Consider the following 25,614-nt stretch of genomic DNA (forward strand, 5'->3'; position numbering starts at 1 on the left):
CACAATATAAAAAATCTGAATATGTATATACTTCTCTTTTTTGATTTCTCTATTCATGTATTAGGTGCACTGGTAATTACAAGTCATTACTGGTTGTTTCAACAGGATGACTATCTGTCACCTGAGAAACCCCACCATCAACTGCTAAAACAGTTAATGGCATGTATTCACATAATATTTTGCTGTTTGTGAGAGAGCAAAAAATCCTGCCATCTCTATCAAAGACTATTAACTTATTAGCCCAGCTTAAAAAAATTACTGCAATATATAACTGATAAATTTTTGTTAAGATTCCAAATACCAAATTTGATTAAAATCCATCCAGCCAGCGTTTCCAGGATGAATAGTTTTACTACTTGACCATGGACATTATCTCTTTTTTGATTAGAATAGTTACAATTTTTTTCAAAGATCTGTTGCTTTTAGCTAAATCCTCAAACCGTCTAAAGTAGAGTGCTATTATTAATTTAAAATGCTAATATCCAGCTTGCTTTTTAATGACTTAGATCAGGGGTCGGCAACCGATGGCCGGCATGAGGCCCAAACTTCCATTTTTGGCAGCCCATAAAAGGTTGACAATACACCTAAACCTCTTTTTATGTGAATTTTTTTTACGCAAATTGGGATATCAAAAAAAATTTTTTACGCAATTTTTATTCACTTTTAAACGATCAACCTAAAGTCTAAGTTAGGAAAAAAATCCGTAATTCAAGAGAGAATTTTGTAGAATTGCATTCTCGTTTCAATTAGGAAAATTCTAAATTCTTACGAATTTCATTTATTGGGAATTCCCCAAATTACATAACTGACTGTGCATAAAAAAACAGTTCTTAGCAGTTTTAAATTGGTGTTCAAGTAGACAACACAAATGCATTTTTTTGCATTTGCATTTTTTAAGTGAAATCAAAATAAAAATCGCGTTATAAAATTAATAATTTTGCCAAGAAATAATAAATGGTAAGCTATATGCAATTTTCAAACTTTCATTTCATTAACTGAAGATTTTAATCCAGTCCACACATGATGTTGCCGATAGCCAAAAAAAAAAAAAAGGAAAGCCGTTTTCTGGATATAAAAATTCAAATTTTAGATAGTCTTTAAACTGGGGAAGGTGCAACAGTTGTGGGTAAACATTTTGGAGTCCGTGAATCAACTGTCAGATCTATAAAGAAAAATTAAGAAGCTATTAGAAAAGCGGTTTATTCTGGTACAAAATCGAGTGCAAAATTATCATCATACACAAGAGATGTTGTTCTAGAAAAGGCCAAAAAAGATTTAGTGATGTGGATAGAAGATAAGGTACAAAAAAGAATGCCAGTTGACGGAAATTCCATCAAGCAATCAGCATTGAGATTTTATGAACAGATTAAAAAACTGCAGACAGATACTTTATCTCAGTCGAGGAAAAAATATGAATTTCATGCAAGCAATGGTTGGCTGGCTAAGTTTATTAAAAGACATGCTCTTCATAATATAAAAATTAAAGGTGAAACTGCTTCTGCTGATGAAACAGCTGCTAAAGCATTTCCACAAAAACTTGCTAAAATAATTGAAGATGGAGGTTACATTCATGAACAAGTTTGAAATATGGATGAAACAGACCTTTTCTGGAAAAAAAATGCCAAACAGAACTTACGTATCAAAAATGCAAAAACTGTTGGTGGGTTCAAAGCAGAAAAGGATCGCATAACACTCCTATTTTGTTCAAATACTTTAGGAGATCGGATGATAAAACCACTGCTCATAAAGCGATCATTAAGACCATGGCCAATGAAAGCCATAGATTTTCAAAAATTACCAGTTCATTGGATGGCCAACAAAAAAGCTTGGGTGACCATTGATATTTTCACTGAGTGGCTCCACAAACATTTTGTGCCAGAAGTTAAATGCTGTTTGAATGACAAGGGTATCAAATTTAAAGTGTTTTTGATTCTTGATAATGCACCCGTCATCCTGCCATAGAACACCCAAATGTGCAATTTTTTTTTCTACCGCACAATACCACATCATTGCTACAACTTCTAGATCAGGATATAATTGTGACTTTTTAAACATATTATGTCAGGCGAACATTTTAGTACATTTTGAACAAGCTAAATGATGATGAAACACTGTCAGTTATGGATGTGTGGAAAAAATTTTCAATTATGGATCGTATTGATCAGGTTCGATTATCATTATCTGAATTGGGACCAGAAACTATGAATGCATGCTGGAAAGCTATTCGTGGCCTGCATGTGTTAAAGAGAATGCTCCTGTTCCCTTCAATCATACTACAGAATTGCCCAATATAATAAGTTTGGCATGTGAAATTGGCAGAGAAGGATTCGATGATCTTACGTTGGCAGATATCGAAGAATTGTTAATTGATAAACCTCTTGGCGAAGACGAAATAGTGGAGACTGTTTCTGAGACTCCTGAAAGTGAAGAATTTAATGATAAAGATAATCCAACTTTTACTGCTGATATAATTAAAGAAGGTCTTAAACTGGCCAGTAATTTAGGCAATTATTTTGCCCTACGTGATCCAAATGAAGAACATGCTGGGAAGTTTTCACGTGAGCTTAAGTTGTTAATGTCTTCATACAGAGAATTATATCGCGACTTATCTAAAGCACCAACACAGCGATTAATAACTGAGTTCATGCCTAAAACTACTGAAACAACCAATGGTACTTTTGTTCAAGACATGACAAGAAGAATTCCACATGTTGAGGTGAAAGTCGATCACGATAATACCATATCTAGTAGTTCTAGTGATATTAGATCTCATGAAAACGAAAGCTTTCGCGTTTATTATCAGAAACTTATAGTGAATAACATAATTTTTTTATAGAATCCTTAGCAAACAACTGAAATAAATATGCTTTTTTTTAAGTTATTAAAATTCATTATATGTATGTGTGTTCTCCATGAAATGTAAATAAAAATCTTATGATCCTAACGAATTTAATGTTTGTTTTTTTCATTATTTTGCTTATATTTCAGGTTTGGAACCAATCTTCACTTTTTCTATGGAGTCAGTAATTCCATTTACGTGTAATTTTTAGGAACGTATCTATCGTTTAAAAAAGAGGTTTAGGCGTACTTACATGGCATGTGGCCCACTGTTGAATTGTTTAAATAATACATTTTATAATATAATATGAATAATAAATTAAAAATAATTTTATACCTATACTTCATGATATCACCGTGCAACTTGGCACGAATCAACCTTGTGAGTCATCGTGAGTGGAAATAACAAAGGCAACTTCATCCGACGACAACCAAGATTTTGGCACACTTTTGCAGTCGCGTCCCTAGGTCCATCTTTTAATATAATTCAATGATTCAAGAACATCGACTATTATTTTCAGAGGATGTATACATATATTTGTTAAAAAAATTTCAAAAATGAGTTCAAGAAAACGTAAAATTGCAGATGAAGGAAGGTTTAATGATGAATGGAACAGCAAGTACTTCTTTATTGAAAATGGAGATAAGCCCCTTTGTTTTATTTGAATTAAAGGTTATGAAAGAATGAAAGAATATAATATCAGATGTCATTACGAGAATGTCGTACTTTATCTCGTACTTTAAATATTTCTATGTTTTTTCAGATTGATATAATAAAAATTGATAACTTAAGCATTTTTTCACTCACTATTTTCTCTTAATTAAACACTTGCAGTCCGATTATTAAAAATAATGGCCCACGAGTCTGAAAATGTTGCCGACCCCTGATTTAGATGATCTGAACAGCAATGTGGAAATGTGACAAATGATAACTAATACTGCGTTGAATAGGATGTAATATAAAAAAGTCAAAACAACTAGTTTTGCCACATATGCCAGTGGCTTCTTTTGGGTTAGGAAAAACAAAACAAACAAACAAAAAAAAATACAATAAGCAGTAAACATGAACCATTACATAACTAAAAACATTACACAAAAGTAAAAACACAGAAACAAGTGGAGCATGGAAGGTGGCATGTATCAGTCATTGTCAAGTAGGTAATGCATGATAGCTGGCATAAAAGTTAAAGTCTGATGTGTAGAAAGATCTAATAAGTGACTTCCAAATATCATAAAATCATTCCTTGGTTTCTACTGAGTATGCATCGTAAGTGAATAATAATCGTAATCGCTTTGATTTTGGGGATGCTTAAGAGTCAAAGCTAAATAACTGAGAGGAGACCTCCATATAGCCTTTAAAAGAATGAAGAACCGATCAGGACTTCTGACCTAATGTCCAATCCTCACCTTCTCGTGGTGCACCCTGTTAGGTATCTACCTGGATACTAAACGAATGAGGATTGGCTGGCAATTTGGGATTTAGCCAACCAAACTGTATTCTTATTGGCTTAAACCAAAATAAAAAAAAAGTGGTACAACATGACAGAATTTCATGCCGGCTGGGGCGTTGCCAGGTTAAACAAGGCCCCCATTGTTTTCGCCAAGGAAAACAGCAAAAGTCAGCTACTGGAACAAATTCTAAAACCCACCCCAACTCAATATCACAAGAGTTCAAAATCAGTACTATCGACATAAGAAGCCTGAATGGCAAAGAAATGGAGCTAGCTGAGGAATTGGATAAGTACCAGATCGATACAATAGGGGTGACTGAAACAAAAAACAAACAAACAAACAAACAAAAAAAAAAAACAACTGGTGAGATCTTTCTGAGCAATAAATACAAAATGTTATATTCAGGCAATCACAATCAAGGAAAAGAAGGAGTAGCCATAGGATTCAACACTAAATACGAGGCTAGTATTCTTAAATGGCAAGCACTCTCAAGAAGAGTGATGTGGGCAAATATGAGAATGGAGAACTGGACAATGAGACTTATTTGTGCCTATGGTCCCACAGAAGGTTCTACTAAGGTAGAAGTGGAGGAATTTTTTGAGGCATTAGAGAAAGCAACTGACACAATGAAAAAGGAAAAGTTGGTCCATGCTGGGGATCTAAATAGTACAGTACGAAATGATTGCCAGAAATACAAAAATATTTTTGGAAAGTTTGGAGAAAAGAGCAAAGCAAATAATAATGGCAAATACCTGTCAGATTTCTGCTCAGGACATGGACTGGCGATTACTAACATTTTTATGTTCCAACATAAAAATGTACACAAATTCATATGGAGAGAAGAGGTAAGGACGAGCTTCTTGGAAGACGCTAAGAGAGAAGAACGGAAACAAGTGCAGAAGAATGGCGATGGGTGAAAAAGGTGTGATGCTAAAGGTGCAATATAAAAAGGCTTGGCTCTCCTAGTTAGGAGGACTTTTTTTTTTCTTGGATTCCAGTTTTCCTCGTGCTCTCCTGTTCAGCATTGGTGCCCGTCTCGAGTTGTGAGATGCGTAGGTGAACCGAGCCAACGGAACAATGTCTCAACAGAGATAAGCGGCAAAGTAGCGAGCCAGGTGTGGGCATTTTGTCAGCGGACAGAAAAAATTTACACAAGCTGACCGTCATGCTAGACCACGTGGACTACAGCAGAGCTTTTTCCCGTTCACATCGAAGAGGATAAATCACAATAGCAAGCTCTAACCCAAGCCCAGGTGAGACAACCGCCAGGACAAAGAATAAGTAAACTGTAAAGGGAATTGAAGATTGAGGGACAGACCTGAAGAAGTCTCAAAGATCTGGTAATGTACAAACCTTTGTCTCTTTTGTTGTGGAAGAAAGAATTATTGTATAATAGTGAACAGGAACATTCATTAGTAGAGCTCATATTATGTAAGAGGCAGGACTTTAGTATTTAGTCTAATAGCAAAGTGTTACAGCTCCAGGAGCATAGTCTAATGTATTGTGAATGTTGATTATGTTTAGTATGTTATAGTATAATTGGATGCAAAGTTAATTAAATTAATGCCTGGAAGGAATTGTAGATCAAAGAATACAAAGGGACAATTAATTGATTCGATAGTAGTGTCTCATGACAAGATTCAACTATATTAATTATAGTTTGTTATATTAAGTTCTGTAACTTAAGAAAGTGATTATTTTAGCTGAGAGTATATTTGGTGAAAGTGTATTGCATAAGTTTTAATAAATGAATCCAATGCACCACTTATTAATTAGAACCTTAGCGGAATCTAACTGTTTAACAGAGACCACGACTGCAAACTAGAGTTGGTACAGGAAATTTAGCTAATTTGAACTAAGTAATTTAATAGAACAATTAACCATGTGTCTGTCTGAGAATTAACTCCTTGAGTAAGAAGCTTTTCTAATCTAAGGGTTCTGGATGACGCAGCAATAACAAATAAATTTCCAGAACCTAACGAGGAGGTGACGCCAGATATTTGTAACAAGGGAATTGGCTCTAGCCAAAGGCAATCCCCTTGTAAATCTAATTCACACACGTGATCAATCTAAGTGATGGCCACAGTGCACAAAGGAGATTAAGTACCTGAGTAGGCATATAATAAGAGGTACAAGTAGTGTTTCCATTACAACTAAAGAAATACAATTTAAGGATAATTACAGAACAAGAATTCAGATACCTCACATGTACACAAGTTAATACAAAAAGAAAACATAAAAAATACAAATAACAGGGTGTGTCTTATCATCCAAAAAATATGGTATATCAGGAATTTGATGATGATGATTTCTTTGATATTGCAGACAATGAAGTTGTCTTCTATATAAATCATGGAGCTATTGTCCCATTCAGTATTGTGATGAGTGTGGTAGAAGTGGAAAACTAGGACTGAGCTGTCTGCTCTGTTGTTATTAACATCTCCAATATACTCTTTTTCGTCTAATTTCCAAACTTCTAGATATTTACCCTATGCAAGCAAGGCCATAAGAACATGGAATATCGTAAACTCCAGGATGTTTGATGAACAGGTTGTGGTCCATAGGTTAACATAACAGAGCTCATATAGTCACAATGGACTTGAAAGCCACTCTTATGTCATGAGATTTCAGGAGATTAACGATTCTGAAAGTTTGCTAATATAAGCGATGGAAACCGAGGCTCTGTAGCGAATGTCAGGAATCTGTTGCGGAGAACGAATAGAAAATAGTATTCTTTGTACATTTTCTTAGAATATCCATTGCTCAACAATAGTTGGAGAAGAGAATGTCATTCTTCTTTTAGGGTTTTCTTCATCTCCTGTAATAGACATTGCCCTTTTTTCAGCATATGTATAATACCTAATTTTTGTGATATATGGTGCAATGAAGAGAAATGTAGGTAATGACCTGTATGAGTTGACTTACAGTATACGCTAAGAAAGGCCTCATTCTGCTATTTTCAAAATTAAAACATCTAGGAAAGGTAATACCGAATGCGACAAGTGCTTCATACCTTACACTGAAGATAACATCACTGCCCACAATATCAAAGAGGATATGATAGTAGTCCACTCACAAGGCACACTCAACGAAAACCAAGGAATGATTTTATGTAATATTTGGAAGTCATTTTATTTTTCCATGGATCATTCTTTAACTTTACTGTCAGCTATCATCCATACCTAATAAACAATGACTAACCCATTCCATGCTCCACTTGTTTCCGTTTTTTACATTTGTGTAACGGTTCTACATGTTCAGTTTTAGTTATGTAATGGTTGATGTTTACCAATTATTTTATTTTTTTTTATACATCTTAACCCAGTATTTCGTTTAGCTATCTATATTACAATCTACGAATTAGATAAGTACCGGATCGATATAATAAACAAAAAAGACAAAAACTAGTGAGATCTTTGTTATATATGTTATATTCTATATAACATATAACTATATATATAACATATAACTATATATATATATAACTAAATATATAACATATAACTATATAACATATATATTATATATGTTATATATGTTATATATTATATGTTATAAAATGTTATATTCAGGCAATGACAATCAAGGAAAAGAAGGATTAGCCTCGTATTTAGTGTTGAATACTATGGCTTCTCAAGTAGAGCGATGTGGGCAAATATCAGAAAGGGGAACTGGACAATGAGACTTATTTGTGTCTATGGTCCCACAGAAGGTTCTACTAAGGTAGAAATGGAGGAATTTCTACCTTAGTAGTGCGAGTTTGTGTCAGTTGCTTTAGAGAAAGCAACTGACACAATGAAAAATGAAAAGTTGGTCCTTATCATCATCAAATTCCTGCCATGTACCCTCAAGGGGTGTACAGGATATGACAGCACTACATGAAAAAATTACATCATTACTAACTTTCTATCTACAATTTTCCTCCAAATCAGTCTGTTACTCATCAAGACTCCAACATTATCAGATCTTATATTTCTATCGTCTAAGGCACTTTGTACCATATCAATCCACCTATATCTTGGTCTTCCTCTGGGTCGTTTTCCTGCCAACTTGGCAGAGAACACTTGTTTTGCTAATCTTTCCTCTCCTATTCTATTTAAGTGACCATACCACCTGAGATTAGCTCTGCTAACGCATTCCTGGATGCTGACAATGTCAAGTTCTTTCCTAATATCCTCATTTTTAACATGATATTGCCATTGATGCCATCTGTTCATGCCACTAATTTTTCTCAGGACTCTCATATCTGCGGTCTCTAGTCTTTGGTCAAGTATTTTACTTCTGACCCAGTTCTCAGATCCATAAGTTAAAACTGGTTTGAACACAGTCTTGTATACAGCTAATTTAGTTCCGACTAATTTCTCTCTTTTTCCATATGAATTTATTCAATTGACTTCCCACCATACCAGCTTTGCTGATTCTGTTGTCTATTTCTATATTTAATTTACCATCTTCGGTAAAAATCGTGCCTAAGTAGCTGAAATGTTTTACTTGTTCCACAGGTTCTCCATTCACAACACAGTTGACATTTTCAATGATTCTGCCTATTTTCATTGTCTTTGTCTTTTTATTGCTGACCTTCATACCATATCTATTACAACAGCTATTCAATTTAGTCAGAAAATCTTGCAGACTTGTAGCGGATTTATTTAGAAGTATAACATCATCCGCATAAAGCAAAGAGCGGGCATTAACATTTCCAATTTTGATATCAGGTTTAATACCATTTTCCTTCATAATGTGATCCATATAGATAATGAATAACAGAGGGGATAATGTACATCCTTGTCTCACACCAGATTTAACATTAAACCATCTTCCTGTACTTCCTTCAATTCTAACTGCTGACTTACAACTCAAATAAAGACTAAGTATCACTTGATATAATGCCCCATTGACACCATATAACTGCAGCGTATTGAATAGCTTCTCTCTTGGCACCTTGTCATATGCCTTTTCCAAATCGACAAAACTTAAATACAGATCTTTGTTATATTCCCATGCTTTCTCGACTATTTGTCGTAAAGTGAAGATCTGATCCTGACAGCCTCTATTTGGCCTGAATCCAGCTTGTTCTTCACCAAGATTTTCTTCCACAATTCTTCTCAACCGTTTCTCAAGTATACTTGCATAGATCTTGCCAGGAACACTCAGTAGGGAAATACCTCTGTAATTCTCACATTCAGTTTTATTTCCCTTTTTATATATGGGTACTATGAGAGCTCTACTCCAATCATCAGGAATTCGTCCCTCTGTCCAGGCTTTCTGAACTATGCAGTGCAGCCACTGTAAGACTTTTATACCACCATACTTCAGCATTTCTGGTCGAATATCATCTACTCCTGCTGCCTTTCCACATTTCAAGCCTTTGATGGCTTTTTCTACTTCAAGTATGGATATGTATTCCTGACTGCATGATTGGTCAGTGTTTTTTATCACTATGCTGTCATCACTGCTTGTTTCATTTAGCAGTTTTTCAAAGTAATTACTCCATACTTCAAGGATATCTTTTTCTCCTGTTTTCATGTCACCTTTATCATCTCTAACTCCTTTTACAGCACTCTTTCCTCCATTCCTAAGCTTCTTCAACAACCTCCAGAATATTTTGCCCCCTTCTTGATATTTATTTTCTATATTCTTGCCAAAGTCCTCCCATGACTTTTGTTTAGCTAGTTTTACACACTGTTTAGCTTTCTTACATTTGTCTCTGTATTCTGTAAGAGTAAAAGCTGACTTATTTGTCAGGAACTTTTGATATGCTTTCTTCTTTTCCTTCACTGCCTCTTTAACTTCCTGTGTCCACCAGGGAGTTTTGATTTTTTTATCCTTGCACACAACCTCACCACATGCCTCTATGGCAGAATCAATCAATGTTTTCTTCAAAGTTTGCCACTGAATCTCCAAGGTTTGATTCCTGTTCTTAAACTCTTTCATTTTCTTTTCAATAATCTTTCTGTATTTTAGTCTACAGTTCCCATCTGAGAGCTGCTCAACTTTTATTCGCTTTAAAATTTTCTTACATGTTATTCTTTTCAATATGAAATTCAATTTTATCCTGCTCAAGACTAAATAGTGATCACTTCCAATTTCAAATCCCCTGTACACTCTGGTGTCTTGCACCAGGGAGAAAACATCACTATCAACAATAACATAGTCAATGAGACTTTTCTTATTCCTAGCCTCTTCTCTCCATGTGAATTTGTGCACATTTTTATGTTGGAACATGGTGTTAGTAATAACCAGTCCATGTCCTGAGCAGAAATCCAACAGATATTTGCCATTATTATTTGCTTTGCTCTTTTCTCCAAATTTTCCCAAAATATTTTTGTATGTCTCACAATCATTTCCTATTCTGCTATTTAGATCCCCAACAAGGACCAACTTTTCCTTTTTCATTGTGTCAGTTGCTTTTTCTAAAGCCTCAAAAAATTCCTCCACTTCTACCTTAGTAGAACCTTCTGTGGGACCATAGGCACAAATAAGTCTCATTGTCCAGTTCCCCATTCTCATATTTGCCCACATTACTCTACTTGAGACTGACTGCCATTCAAGAAGATTAGCCTCGTATTTTGTGTTGAATACTATGGCTACTTCTTCTTTTCTTTGATTGTCATTGCCTGAATATAACATTTTGTATTTATTGCTCAGAAAGATCTCACCAGTTGGTCCTTATCGGGGATCTAAATAGCAGAGTAAGAAATGATTGTCAGACATACAAAAATATTTCGGGAAAATTTGGAGAAAAGAGCAAAGCTAATAATAATGGCAAATACTTGTTGGATTTCTGCTCAGGACTGAATGGACTGGTTATTACTAACACCATGTTCCAACATAAAAATGCAACAAATTCACATGGAGAGAAGAGGTAAGGAATAAGAAAAGTCTCATTGACTATGTTATTGTTGATAGTGATGATTTCCCACTGGTGCAGGACACCAGAGTGTACAGAGGATTTGAAATTGGAAGTGATCACTATTTAGTCTTGAGCAGGATAAAATTGAATTTCATATTGAAAAGAATAGCATGTAAGAAAATTTTAAAGTGAATAAAAGTTGAGCAGCTCTCAGATGTGAACTGTAGAGAAAAATACACAAAGATTATTGAAGAAAAAATGAAACAGTTTGAGAACAGGAACCAAACCTTGGAGATTCAGTGGCAAGCCCAAAACATTGATTGATTCAGCCAGAGAGGCATGTGGTGGGGTTGTCTGCAAGGATAGAAAAATCAGAACTCCATGGTGGACACAGGAAGTTAAAGAGGCAGTGAAGGAAAAGAAAAAAGCATATCAAAAGTTCCTAGCAAATAAGTCAGCTTTTGCTCTTAGCGAATACACAGACAAATGTAAGAAAGCTAAACACTGTGTAAAACTAACTAAACAAAAGTCATGGGAGAACTTTGGTAAGAACATAGAAAATAAATAAATATTAAGAAGGTGGCAAAATATTCTGGAGGTTGTTGAAGAAGCTTAGAAATGGAGGAAAGAGTGCTGTAAGAGTTAGAGATGATAAAGGTGACATGAAGGAAAAAAAAGAGAGAAAAAGATATCCTTGAAGTAACGAGTAATTATTTCAAAAAATTGCTAAATGAAACAAGCAGTGATAGCACAGTGGTAAAAAACACTCAACAGGCATACAGTCAGGAATACATATCTATACTTGAAGTAGAAAAAGCCATCAAAGGCTTGAAATGTGGAAAGGCAGCAGGAGTAGATGATATTCGACCAGAAATGCTGAAGTAAGGTGGTATAAAAGTTTTACAGTGGCTGCACTGCATAGTTCAGAAGGCATGGACAGAGGGACGAATTCCTGATGATTGGAGTAGAGCTCTCATAGTACCCATATATAAAAAGGGAAATAAAACTGAATGTGAGAATTACAGAGGTATTTTCCTACTGAGTGTTCTGGTAAGTATACTTAAGAAATGGTTGAGAAGAATTGTACATGGCAGGAATTTGATGATGATGATATTACAACCTATTAAAACCAGTGTGTCAGTTATCATTTGTCACATTCATTTTTTGGTTGAAAAATCTACCTACTCATCAAGAGTGGAAATGTATTATGTAATTAACATTTTAACTTCAATGCACAGACAAGATAAGTACAAAAATAATATGTCTACATAACTGATGTCATTGAGATAAAGTTGTCAAAATAAGCATATACTTAGGCAGTGCCAAAAAGTTTCCAAATAGTAACTAAGATGAGCTATTCAGGTCACATGGAATATAAGAAGGAGGAGAGACAGCTATGGCAATCAACAATAAACATAATAATACACTTTAAAAAGTACCTCCACAGTGTAATCTGTAACAACAATGTCCATTGATTGAAAAGAAAGGGATTGGAATCTTAATTTAAAATGCAAAGAACATCACAAAGACTTTTTAATTGAAGGTGAATTAGCTGGTCTCATTTGGAAGTGATACAGCCTGGAAGAGGGATAATAATTCTCAAATATTTTCTATATCAAGGTCTCGCTTTGTAATAGAATAAGTTTTATTTTACTTAATTCTTCTAATAGAAGAGACTCAGAACAACATATTGTGTGTGCTTAGTATACAAGGCTTTTGATATTATTATTATTATTGTCTGAGATCTTCAGAGAATTAAGGACTCAACAGAAGCCATACATCACCCAAAACCAGCTGTCATACCTTCCATTAAATTCATTCACACTAGATGCACTCACTATCCCCTAAAGTTACATTTGTGTAATGGTTCTACATGTTCAGTTTTAGTTATGTAATGGTTGATATTTACCACTTGTTGTGTTTTGTTTATTCTTCTTAACCCAGAAGAAGCCACTAGCATAAGTGGCAAAACTAGTTCGTTTAGCTATCTATATTACAACCTATTAAACCCAGTGTGTTAGTTATTATTTGTCACATTTTTTCTGGTCGAAAAATTTACACTCATCACGAGTAGAAATGTATTATGTAATTAACATTTTAACTTCAAAGTATTCCACTCACTCACTGCTCTGTCAGAGAAAAACCTAGCTCTTACCCCTTCTTGACTGTGAACAAACTTAACTTTCTTGGATGCCCCATGTCTCCACCTTCCATATAATGAAAAATATCATCAGACAGTATCCTATAACACCCATTCAGAAGTTTACAGATCTCTATTATATCATTCCTCTCTCCTGTTAACCAGTCTGTAATCCACATACACGTAATATGTCCTCATAATCCGGATATAATCTTTGTAACTCTTCTTTGCAATCTTTCCACAGTTTATTTATCACCTTGGAACCTGGGAGACCAAATCTGTGCACAATATCAATGACTTATAAAGAGTCAAAAGGACTTCCTTATCCTTACATGTCAAGGTTTGCTTCAACACTACAATTATCCTCTGAATTGTAGCAACTTTTGCTATGTGAGCTTTGAACTTCAAATTCCTATCCACCATTACACCAAGATCGTTAGCCTCATCAGTTTCTTTTAGCATAACTCTGCTAATATAAGATGCTGCTGGAAATCTCATCAAGCAAAAGTGCATAGCTTTATGCTTACTAACATTAAACTGACAGCCATTTTCATTTGCTCAAATTTCCAGCCCATTGAAACAATTTTGTAAGTGCTGCATATCAGTAGCATCCCTGATTGCCCTGCCTATCTTCTCACCATTGGCAAATAACTGCACATCTTTTGTTAGATTCTTCCTGATTTCATTAATGTATAGACTGAACAGCATTGGCTCGAGAATATAACCCTGAAGTACACCACTACTAGTCACCTTAAATCTGGACGATTCACACCACCATATACACTTTTTGATATCTGTCAGTCAACCATCTACTGACCAAGTCAAGAGTTTATATTCCAATACCATATTCTCCAGTTTATGCAACAGCCTTTTGTGTGGTATCCTATCAAATGCCTTAGCAAAATCCAACATTACAATATTATCCATTCCCTTTATGCAACTCAGCCGTAATATTGCTATAAAATATGAACAAATTGTTAAAACCTTCCTTTAGTAAACAAATGCTGCTCCTTGCAGGGTATATGGCTTGTTTGTCTACCCATTTCTGCATGCAAATTCTTACCAACATGTTTAAAATCTTCACTACCACACCAGAGATACTGATAAGTCAGTAGTTAGACACATCAGTTTTTGCACCAATCTTGTGTACAATGGAACTATCATTCCTGAGCTGATACTCAAGTTATACAAACGTGTGAAAGGCGTAGCCAATTCAGTTGAATTTTAGCAAATGTGCTGATATTCCATCTGTCCTTACTGAAAAAATTCTTATCCAGATTAGGCAATAGCTATTCAACCTCATTTTCTTGCACCTAAGAAGGTTCTAAGGAAAGCATGAGTGGAAAAAAAGTCTTACCAATTTCTATTTTGACATCTATCCACATCACATTTTTTGAAACAGTCACTATTCAAAAAATATAGCTTCGATATCGAATTCAGTAACCACTAATTCCTTTTCATAGTTACAATTGCCTGAATATAACATAAGATTATTGTTTAGAAGTATCTCATCTGTTTTTTTCTTCATCTTATAACATCAGTTATGTTAATACGGTATTCTTTGCTATGGCTTCACCATTTTTTCGGTCAGGTCAGGTCAGACAGACAAATTTATCCACTTACAATGGGAGAGCAAACCGGCAGCTGAATAACTGAAGCAATTACATGGCACTGTTCCAGAATATTCAGCTAATACACTAACCCAAGCATGTCAAACTCAAAGGCTAGCACGGGCCAAATAAACGAGGTTTAAGTTTATGTGGGCCGCAAAAAACAAAAACTTAAATTTTCATAAAAATGTAGGTTTATTTTGAAAAATACAGTATAAAAAAAACAACAAGAACAACAATAAAATTAATGTTTTCTCCCTGACACTTGGCATCTCTTCTCTGCTACTATCTTTCCTACTTCGAGGGAAATCTCATTCGCAGTGATTACTTTCAAAACTGATCCAAGGTGAATGTCAGTAATTCTGGATCTGACAGGAGACTTATTTCCCTTCATAATTGTAAATAACTGCTCACACTGATAAGTACTTCCAAACATGGATATAATTTCATATGCAAATTTTCGAGTATTTTTAAACCTGGCAGGTAAATATTTGTGAAATTCAGGCATGCCAACTTCACTGAATTTTGCCTTCAAATCTGAATCACACTGGATCTCAATTACCTCTATTTGCATTTTCAATATTTATTGAAAAAATAGAAAAAAAACTTGTCTTCCAAAAATTTAAAATCTGCAAACCTTGTTTTAAATTCAGTTCTAAGGCTTACAATTTTTTCTGCGTATTTTTGATACGATGCAATTTCACTTAAACTTGATTTGTTCATGTTGCATGTCGGAAAGTGCGTTAAATCTTCATTTTTCAACTGCTTTTCACAAAGAACTAGTTTACATTTAAAACTTGGCATTCAAATATAAACACATATTCGTAATGATCTGATCTTTTCCTTGCAGTTTTAAATTTAAATCATATAAGTGTTTTGTTATATCAACAATGAAGGATAAATCTTGCAACCACACTGTGTCAAAAAAACAGGCTTGTGTCTTGTTTGTAATTGACATATTTCTTCTTTCAAGTCCCAGAATTGTTCAAGAATCTTGGAGCAGGATAGCCAACGTACCTTGGTTTAGTAGGAAAAACTCGGAATATTCACTGTCTAATTCACTTAAGAAAGCAGAGAACTGTCGCTGATTTAAACCTCGAGATTTTATGAAATTAATGATTTTTTTGATAGATGTCAACAGATCTTCCATGTTTCTTACTTTAACGCATAATACTTCTTGATGTATAATGCAATGTGTTAGATCCTGAATGAAGGAATCTTACAAAGAAATCATTCTTTCAGAATCTAACATACTCAACTTAATAACAAAGAGAAATGCCTGCACATCAGCTGAAATCAAAAGTGAAACTTCTTCACTTTATGTATAAAATTGCAATTTTTATCTTATGTTCCATGTATTTTAATCTGTTGTGATTATACTAAGATTGAATTAGAGAATGTTTTAAAGGAGGAATTTTGTTAATATTGATTTAAGCCTCACTTTAACTGATTAGAGTGATTGTGAGTCACCAGATAGAGATTAAATAATAATTCTTAGAAAGTATACTACTACACGTGTCCAGCGTAACACCGGTGGCAGTAACTTAAGCTGAACGTATATCGACGTGAATTCCGTAAATACAAGGGCATAACAGCGTTGGGAAAGCACGGGATGAACCCAAGGGGTGAAAAGATATGGTCGTGTGCAAAAGGGGACTCAAAAAAGGGGGCACTCTAACAAAGGATATAAAGGGATGAGCAGCGTATCGGGGGGGGGGTGTCTCTTGTCGTATCATTTCCCTGCTTGGTAGTTCGCGTAGGGGGAATGAAGCGTCTGTGCTAAGATAAGATGTCGGACAGCAAGATTTCTTGAGAATGGAGTAGGATTTTACGCAGAGCTGAAGGTAAAATTTGCAGTCCTAGCAGAGTCAAGCCGTCGCTGAAAAGTCCCATCGAAATGTATCCTGAAACAGATTCGAGTCCGATTTCAGCAGAAATCATGAAGATAGCGTAACCCCTACGTTGGCTTAAGGACAGCCAATAGACAAGAAGTAACCAGGCATACACGTGGTGCTGAATGACAAGGGGAAAAGGTTCTAGCAGAGTCAAGCCGTCGCTGGAAAGTCCCATCGAAATGTATCCTGAAACAGAGATTTGAGTCCGTTTTCAGCAGAAATCATGAAGATAGCGTAACCCCTACGTTGGCTTAAGGACAGCCAACAGACAAGAAGTAACCAGGCATACACGTGGTGCTGAAAGACACGGGAAAAGGTTCAGTAAAGTAAAATTACTCTATTTTGTGTATAATATTCCTTAGAAAAAAGAACATTATATGTGTATGTAAATTAAGAGCATTTTCTAAAGAACTTTGTGGACAGTCTCTAATTAGATAGTTAACCTCTTTTTAGAGTAAGAAGAATTGTTTAGAAGAGATCCTTGTGTTGTTTGTGATAGAATTAACAAGATTAGAATAGTGGATTTATAGTGACTGAGTAACATAAGAATGTTTGTTTATATTATCTTATGAATAGCATTGCAGAAAGGAAATTTTACTTAACTTCATATCATTTGCAATCTATCCCAATTTTCAATTACTGTGTTTTACGATGTTTCTTAACCTTTGATTTAATTTAGAGGATGTTAATTTCTTAACTTGAGTTTTTTATTTAATATTGAATCAAATTGAGTGTATGAATTTTGCGTATTCTGTTTAGATATTTCAATAAATATCTAAACAGAATACGCAATTTTACCTAAACCTGAGTCATGCCTGATTATGATTCCAAACTACCACTTATAAAAATAGGGAAGGAATTAGGAAGTGTATATAATTATAGATTTAGGTCACGACTGCAATAATCTGAATCTATGCAGCAGTGTTAAAGTAGATCATTGTGTAAGAATGCCTCAGAATCTAGTATTGTCTTCCTGAGTAAGGATCCTTTTCTGCTATAGGATACTGGCTGGCGCAGCAAAATATAAATTTGCCAGTTTATATTTTGTATTGCAAAATATAAATCCAAAGAGGAAACAATCCTAGATGTAAGCATATTAGGCCTGATATCTGATGAAGAAAAATAGCGATAGAGAGATAGAATTGGAAGATATAAAGCAGTAAAATATAGAGAAAGCAACAACATAACAATAGAGCAGCTGGTAGGATTTTAAATGAGTAAGGTTTTAAATGAGAAAGGATTTAATCAATTAAGCAACTAATTAAGTATAAGTCACATAAATAAAATATTTAACAAATGCGTATGATGAATCTTGTAACCGTCATATATATCACTTTGTTTGTTTTTTTTTTGCAGTAATGCCAGGAAACCATTGTTTTTTCTGGTCATAGAAGGAGCTCCATCTGTAGCTACAGATGGAGCTCCTTCTATGACCTATTTTGACAGAGGTAGATAGTATTTCTGCAGAAGTTCAAAAACACAATTAAATATATCTTGCCCTGTATGCATTGGTACTAGTTCCAATAATTCCTCAAAAATGTTGAAATCCGTGTCGCAAGCATGAAGAAATACAGCTAATTGAGCTACGCCCCCCCCCCCACCACCACCAAATGTCTATACTCTCATCACAGGCAATGGAAAAAGCTTCGAAACTAGATGATTCTGCTTTGATCTGAACACTTAAATTGTCGGCCATATCAGTAATTTTTTCCGCAACTGCATTTCGAGACAAAGAGATTGTTTGAAAAGCCTTCATATTTTCAGGACAAATAATTTCTGCAGCATTAATTAGACATTCCTTAATGAAATCACCTTCAGTAAAAGGTTTCGTGTGTTTAGCTATCAACTCCGACAAGACATAGCTTGCATGCACTGCCGCTTCACTTTCTGGTGATACTTTAGTAAACATGAACTGTTGTTTTTTTGGTCCTGACTTGAGCTCTTTCAACTTTTCTTGTCTCATTAATCCCTTGTAATTATCATATTTTGATTTATGTTGTTCATAGTGACAATTAATGTTGTATAACTTTGGTACACTGATAATATTATTACATATTAAGCAGATTATTTTATTTTTTACTTCTCAGCAAAAATACTCCAATTCCCACTTTTCTTGGAAATTTCGATGTTCATCAGCTTTTTGTTTATTACTATCACTTGGTTTCGATAGAGAAATGCTGAATACAAAGGATTGATAAAAATTAATAATTGTTAACATAAAATAATAGAATATTTTAATAAAAACTGATATTTTTTCTTGAACATCAACTTACCAGACACTAAATAACTGCACAAATTAATAAGCGTAACGTAAATAAATTTATTTTTCTTGTTCACCGAAAGCGAAATATTTCCCGTTACGCACACCAAACAAGTCAGTTCTGACGACGACTAGACATGGGCGTGGCACTGGCACGTGATAGTAGGTATATAATCGGCTGGTAGAAATAGTGGGGGAAATGGTTTGCCTGAGTGTAAAGGAAATGCATGCAACACGGCTATATGTAGTAATCACTTTCATCGGCAAACATTTCGCTGAGCTGCAAAAATATTCGTCGCGGGCTGCATGTGGCCCGCGAGTTTGCCACCCATCCATTCAAGGATCAGTCAATTGAAAGTTATTAAACTGTCACTGAACTCAAAGGTCAGATATATGTATGTGCACAAAATGATTAATCTTTATTATGCAGTGGATTGCTTCTGTTTTTTAAATAGTCTTAGCTCTTGTCTCCAGAACTATTTGATAAACCAAAATCTCTACTGCAGTGCATTAGTTTTCAGTATTGAAATACTCTCATGCAAAAAATTTAGGTATGCAATGAGCAAAAGAACTTACCTAAGTCTCCACCTATGTGGATTATTGGTGGAGACTTAGGTAAAAATCTGGGGGAGAGAGGAATCAACCCAGTGGTATGGTCCTGCAGAAAGAGCCAGGATGTGGAATATTTTGCTGGGAATATTTCTGGAATCTATAATACCTGTAGACCATACTACATGAATGCTATGAAGTATCTGTTCATTGTGACTGATAAGATGCACCTTATGGTAACTGACCTCCAGATGACCCAGGTGTGCTCCAACAGGATGATGTGCCATGTCATATTGCTAGTATCCCACAAAACATCTCTCATGAACCACACAGCAGTTCATGTAGGGGAAGGGGGGGGAAAGAGATCCATGAACTATTAGGATAGTGGTATTTTGACTCTTTTTTTTTTTATGTAACTCCCACTCATAAGAGGCTGTAAACCTTTAGTACTGTGTGCATCATAATTACAAAATGCTTTGGAATTCATAAACAAATTTCGTCATACTACTTCTCTCTATGTATAGTGAGGAGGATAGGATTTTTTTTCTACTGTTTTTATTTATTTTTTACATAGTACAAAAATTATGCTCTAAGACCAAACATGGAACTTTTTCAAGACACTTTAGGCTTCCAATAAGATCACAATAACAATCACAGACATTCATGTCCATGGCAGGATTTGAACCCACAGAGCAGATATGCTAAGCACTTGACAAACCCAGGCCAGTCTGGATTGTCTGGGTGTATAAGCAATATCTGATCAAAAATATCCAGCATCTGCTCAACCCCACTGTTACGTGAAAGGCATTAGCATGAAGGTGGTCCACTCTGTGTTGCTATAAGCTTCAATCTTCTGAAAAGTCTTTCCACTAGATTTTGGTACATGGCTGCATTAATTTCCTTACATTCTTCTAGACAATCATTAGTGAAGTCAGTCACTGATGTTGGGCAATTGCCTGGCTCATAGTCAGTTCCAATTCATCCTATAGATGTTCGATGGGGTTGAGATCAAGGACTCTGTGTAGGCCAATCAAGATCTTTGACACCTATCGCATCAAACCATTCCTGCAGAGACCTCAATTTGTGGAGAGCAGCATTGTCGTCATGTTGATACAGCAAAGGATCTGAACATTGCCATTTTTGATCAGATAGTGTGTGTGTGTGAGAAAGAGTATACATATATATATATATATACATACACACACTGTGCGTGAGAGCAAGAGCAAATTATGATGCCTCCAAGTCTTTAGTAAATATATTCAAGTTTTTAGGAAGTTTTAAATTTCCTCCCTCTCCCTTGTAGAAGAAGAAAGAATGAGTAGAATCATTTATTTCAAGGGAAGTTGAGTGAGGATAATCTTTTAAAGCCAAATAAAATGGTAAATGATTAAAGTGCTACATTTGTCAACAGTTAATTGTAGGCATTTAATAGACAAATGGACCACAAAGAAAGACCAGCTGAAGAGTTCAAGCTATTATTTATATAAACTCACAGCTTTTAAAAACTTATGTGTATGTGAAAAACTGAATAGCATCAGAGATAGCAGGACCTGATTATCTCTGATAGTTACTTAGCTATTTTTCCAAATTCCATCAGGCCACATAACTAAGACTATGTGACTTAAGAGAATACATATTTAAAATTATATATATCTGGTGGAATATTCAAAAATTAACATGACCAATATCAAATAATGAAGAGAACCTAGAAAGAGGCATCTTATAACTGAGAACAGAATATCAGTTCCATACTAAATGAACATGGAAAGCTAGGATGAGGCAAGATGAAAGTAAACCAGGGTATCAGACTTAGAAATATCAACAGGAATCCTATAAGAAAAATTAACTAAGTTAACATGCACTGCAAGAGAAAGGCTTGTAATGCCTTACAGTTCAGCTAAATTAAACAGTTAACAAATTTAAAGAACAGTATGCTAGAAAATATTGAATTATTTATTAGGTTTTATTAGTACATATAATTTGTGACTTAAAAAATTTTGAAAACTTGAAATGAAGTAAAAACAGCAGATGCAGCATCTTCAATGTTTTGAGCAGCTATAACTGTAGCTCTTTGGAAGCAGCTACAGTTTGCTATGCATTCTCAGAGAAAGGAAATGCACAGAAAAATTTTTTGAGATGATCTTAAGATTTTAGGCCATGCTTTTATTTGTAATCTATTTAGTGGGAAAAAAAAATAGTATAAATGACAATAAGGATCACACCTTCTTCTACTTGCATAAACTCCAGATTTTCCTTCTACTCTAGAAAATGTAGGGCGATTAGTAGGCAGATTTTGTCCAAGGTAGGCTACAGTATTAGCTGGATTAAAAAGACCTGTTTTACCATTATTTAAAACTCCTTTCCACAAGTTTGGAGCATCTTGAAGTGGCCTGGAAAACATACAGTTTATCTATTAAATAATAAATAATAGCTTCTTAAAAATAAGTTTCCAAATACATACACACACACAAAATCAAACTGCATTAAAGAACATCAAATTGCCTTTAATTTACTCATAATTTAAAAAAAACATATGCATAGTACAAATAGATCAACTTAAAACATATGCATAGTACAAATAGATCAACTTTATAACCAGAGTAATTTAATGCCACAAGTCCAGACTACCACAACATTCAGAGGACATTAATCACAGAATCTTCTGGAGACAACTGTTACACAGAAACTATGTAACAGTTGTCTCCAGAAGAGACAACAATAAACAATAAACTGCAACAACAGTCCAGGCATTCCAAAGCTTAATAACTTCTAATTCTAAGATGTGTAGAATAAGTGTATATCCAGATATTTGATTATCTTTAACAGTTGTGTTATATCATCAGTTTTGGCATGCATCACACTTGTCTTAGAACTGACAGGTCCAACAGATTCTTGTAGAGGTTTTAGTCATTCACTTATTTCTATGTCCATGCGGTTAGTCTAGTGGCTGTGCGCTTCGCACCATATGACTGGGGAAAGAGTGTCCCAGATTTGATTCCCATCGAAGATGTGAGGAATTTGAGGATCTTCCTCTGCCATAGCCAAGTTAGCTGGTCTTGGGCAGTAGGATTTTTTCCACCAGTTTATCTGGCGTTTTTCATCCCGCAAGCAGGCAAACCGGCCCTGTAAACACACACGGATCTACAGCCATAAATACCTAATCCCCCCATGAGTGGGGCTAAACTCGCCCCAATAGGGACAGGGGAGAAAAAGGGAGGAAACTCTATATGAATAAATAAATAAACTTATTTCTATTTAACACAGATTAAAAAAATCTGTGATCTTTATAATTACCATCAAATTAATCTGTCTTCTACAATGCACAACATTTTGAACCAAGTTATTTAATCTACTACTTAATTTTATTAACAAGCAGAATATTATGCAAAAAAGATCAAAATCAAATATACACAAATGTTGAAGTAGATCATTATATGATCTACTTCAACATTTACTGTATGATCACTATTACAGTAATAAAATTTAATTTACTCTTTTCCTTTTGCTGTAATATGAACAAGTGGTTAAAGGAGGAACATGATGATGTGTTTCAGAAATGCTGTGAATCACTGCTCTTGGGGAGAAAACAGCATGAGGAAGGCAGTTCCAAAGAACAAAGATAGATGTTGACTAGCAGCTTCTTGTGTTTTTATGTGCTTAAAAACAAAAACAAAGCACAAATTTAATGCTAATGGGAAAGTGATGAGAGTGAGTCTGTATGATAGGTATTATTTATTAAGCAGAATATATTACAAGCAGACACTTTCTAAGGTTCTGCAAATTTGGAATTTTTACACTGTTAGGCTTTTATGCTGCATCTTGAACGAAAAAGGACACCTAGTCTTTCAGGAGATTAAAAGGCTACAGATTTGGTTTGTGCCAATAAAGGGGAGATGTGTAATTCAACAAGAAGAGAAATATAATCTTACCTAAAGATCAAGTTTTATAAGAGATAAAAGGAAGCGAAGCGAGATCTTTTTTACAACTAACAGAGGACACTAATTTAGTAGCACTGATATTCATTACATTGTCTTCACACCACTGGACAATGGCAAGATAAGTGTTGAATGCACTGGTTATGCAGTCTTGAAATTTGGAACATTTAAACACCTACACATTTTGTTAAATGAAGAAAACAATTAGAGTATAGTATAAGATACTGTCAGAGCCTCTGTAGCTCAGTTAGTACAGACAAAACTCTTTGGTCAGAAAGACCTTGGTCTTTCTGACCAAAGAGTTTCCCATTTGATTCCCATTTGATTCTATGATGTGAGGAACCTTTATCTGGTCTCTTTCGACTAAAAGTGAGTTAGCTGGTCTCATATGGAGGTAGAGGGTCCCCCCCCCCACCCGGAAACTCGAGTTTTTCATCCCTCAGAACAGGCAAACTGGTCCCCATGAACATACATGGATTTATTACAGCCATAAATACTTACAACAATATGTGGAAGAGACAGTGTCTCACCACATGTCATTATGTCCATAGTTAACCATGAGTCACATAATGGTAGTCAACCTGTTAGAAAGGAGATGGCGCATGAATGGGATGGGATACTGTCATCAGCAATGTATAGGATTTGAAGTTAGTGAGATGTTATGTATGGAATGAAGACCAAAATTAGAGCCTTGGAGCATTCTGGCATTGGCGGAAATACAAAGAGAAGAAACCATAACTGTGACAAACTAAATAGACAGCAAGGAAATTGGCAACCCAATTGCAAAGGATAAAAGATAAACCATAAGAAGGTATCTTCATCATTATCTCTATGCCATATATAATCAAATGCTCTAGAAATGTCAAGAGCAACCAGGAGTTTCTCCAAACCATTCCAGGACCTGGAAACATTACTGGTCCAAAGTGGATAATGCTAGTGTTAAATTTTTTTTTGTGTATCGTTATCGTGTATTTATATCATAGTTATTGTTATTGTAAATTGTTAGATTTGTTAAACTTCTCTCATTGTACTTGTTAAGTGATTATATTTAATACTTAATATGTTTTCTCGAGCTTGTTTCTACCTTGCTATCTCTATCAATTCCAATAAACTTCTAAATACTTTTTGGCCACTACTATAATTGTTCGCATGTGCAAAACTCGGTAGACAAAGAAATTGCTTCAGGCTAGAGCCAAAATTCTTTATTACAATTCTGGAATTAACTCCGTATCAGAATTTGGAAAAATTTATTTGTTGAAGCTGCAACATCCAAATTATTAGACAAGAGAAGCTTCTTTGCCAGGGAGTTAATTCTCAGAATGACACACTTATCGACAATCAAATAATTAATATTTCCAATTACAAAACCTTATATGTCTAAATTTTTCCCGTACTGCAGTCATAGCTATCCCCACAAGTTAACTCGCACTGGTTCTATTTTTATATGAGTGGTGCATTGAGTTCACAGATCAGGCAATTTGTTAGGTAAGAAAAAGAAAGGTTTATTCATTACTCTAATACGATATACAAATAATAAGATCTAATAAGATCACTTAACAAAACTGAATCTCTCCTACAAAATTGAAAATGATTAACCAGACACAACCTAAATACTCCTAGTCATAAACAATATGAGACAATATCTACTACCAGTTAAATTTCTGAATTGATCCTATTCAACTAACATTCTTGTACAAGCATTTATCTTATTCTAGATTCAAGAACTATCAGGCTATAACATACTTTAGCAATTCAATATCACACTGTACATGAATTCTTACTCAGAGCTAAGACAATCTACCAGTTGATTAAATACTAAAGTCCTGATTCAGTTTTGTAAGTCCAGTCACTGAGCATATCCGCACATTATTGCACACTGTTTCTTGCATACAAAGGAATTGAAAAGTTTCTACATTACCGAGCATCAGGATCTCTCTTGCCTTTTTTCCTCGCTCTTCTGAAAAATTCACACGGCTTGTTACCCTCTCTTACGGTCAGTTGTCTTCAGGTAGGACAAACTAGTGATTACGATCACGAATCACCTTTTCCGATGTGGGTGAAGCTGCTCTGCCGGGTTCGGTC

At 34.9% G+C, this 25,614-nt stretch overlaps 1 protein-coding gene across 1 annotated transcript in view; it reads right to left on the reverse strand.

The window, feature by feature from the left end:
- Ack-like (activated Cdc42 kinase-like) overlaps window positions 1-25,614 on the reverse strand; it is a 290,445-nt gene that overhangs the window by 58,537 nt on the left and 206,294 nt on the right. Inside the window, exon 10 of the mRNA XM_090407542.1 lies at window positions 21,820-21,987. Coding sequence (XP_090263668.1) covers window positions 21,820-21,987 — 168 coding nt within the window. The remainder of the gene's footprint in view (window positions 1-21,819; window positions 21,988-25,614) is intronic.

The sequence above is a fragment of the Typopeltis vanoorti genome, chromosome 2 (genome assembly GCF_054136105.1).
Source record: "Typopeltis vanoorti isolate ZY-2024b chromosome 2, IOZ_Tvanoo_1.0, whole genome shotgun sequence".
In the NCBI taxonomy this organism is placed as follows: domain Eukaryota; kingdom Metazoa; phylum Arthropoda; class Arachnida; order Uropygi; family Thelyphonidae; genus Typopeltis; species Typopeltis vanoorti.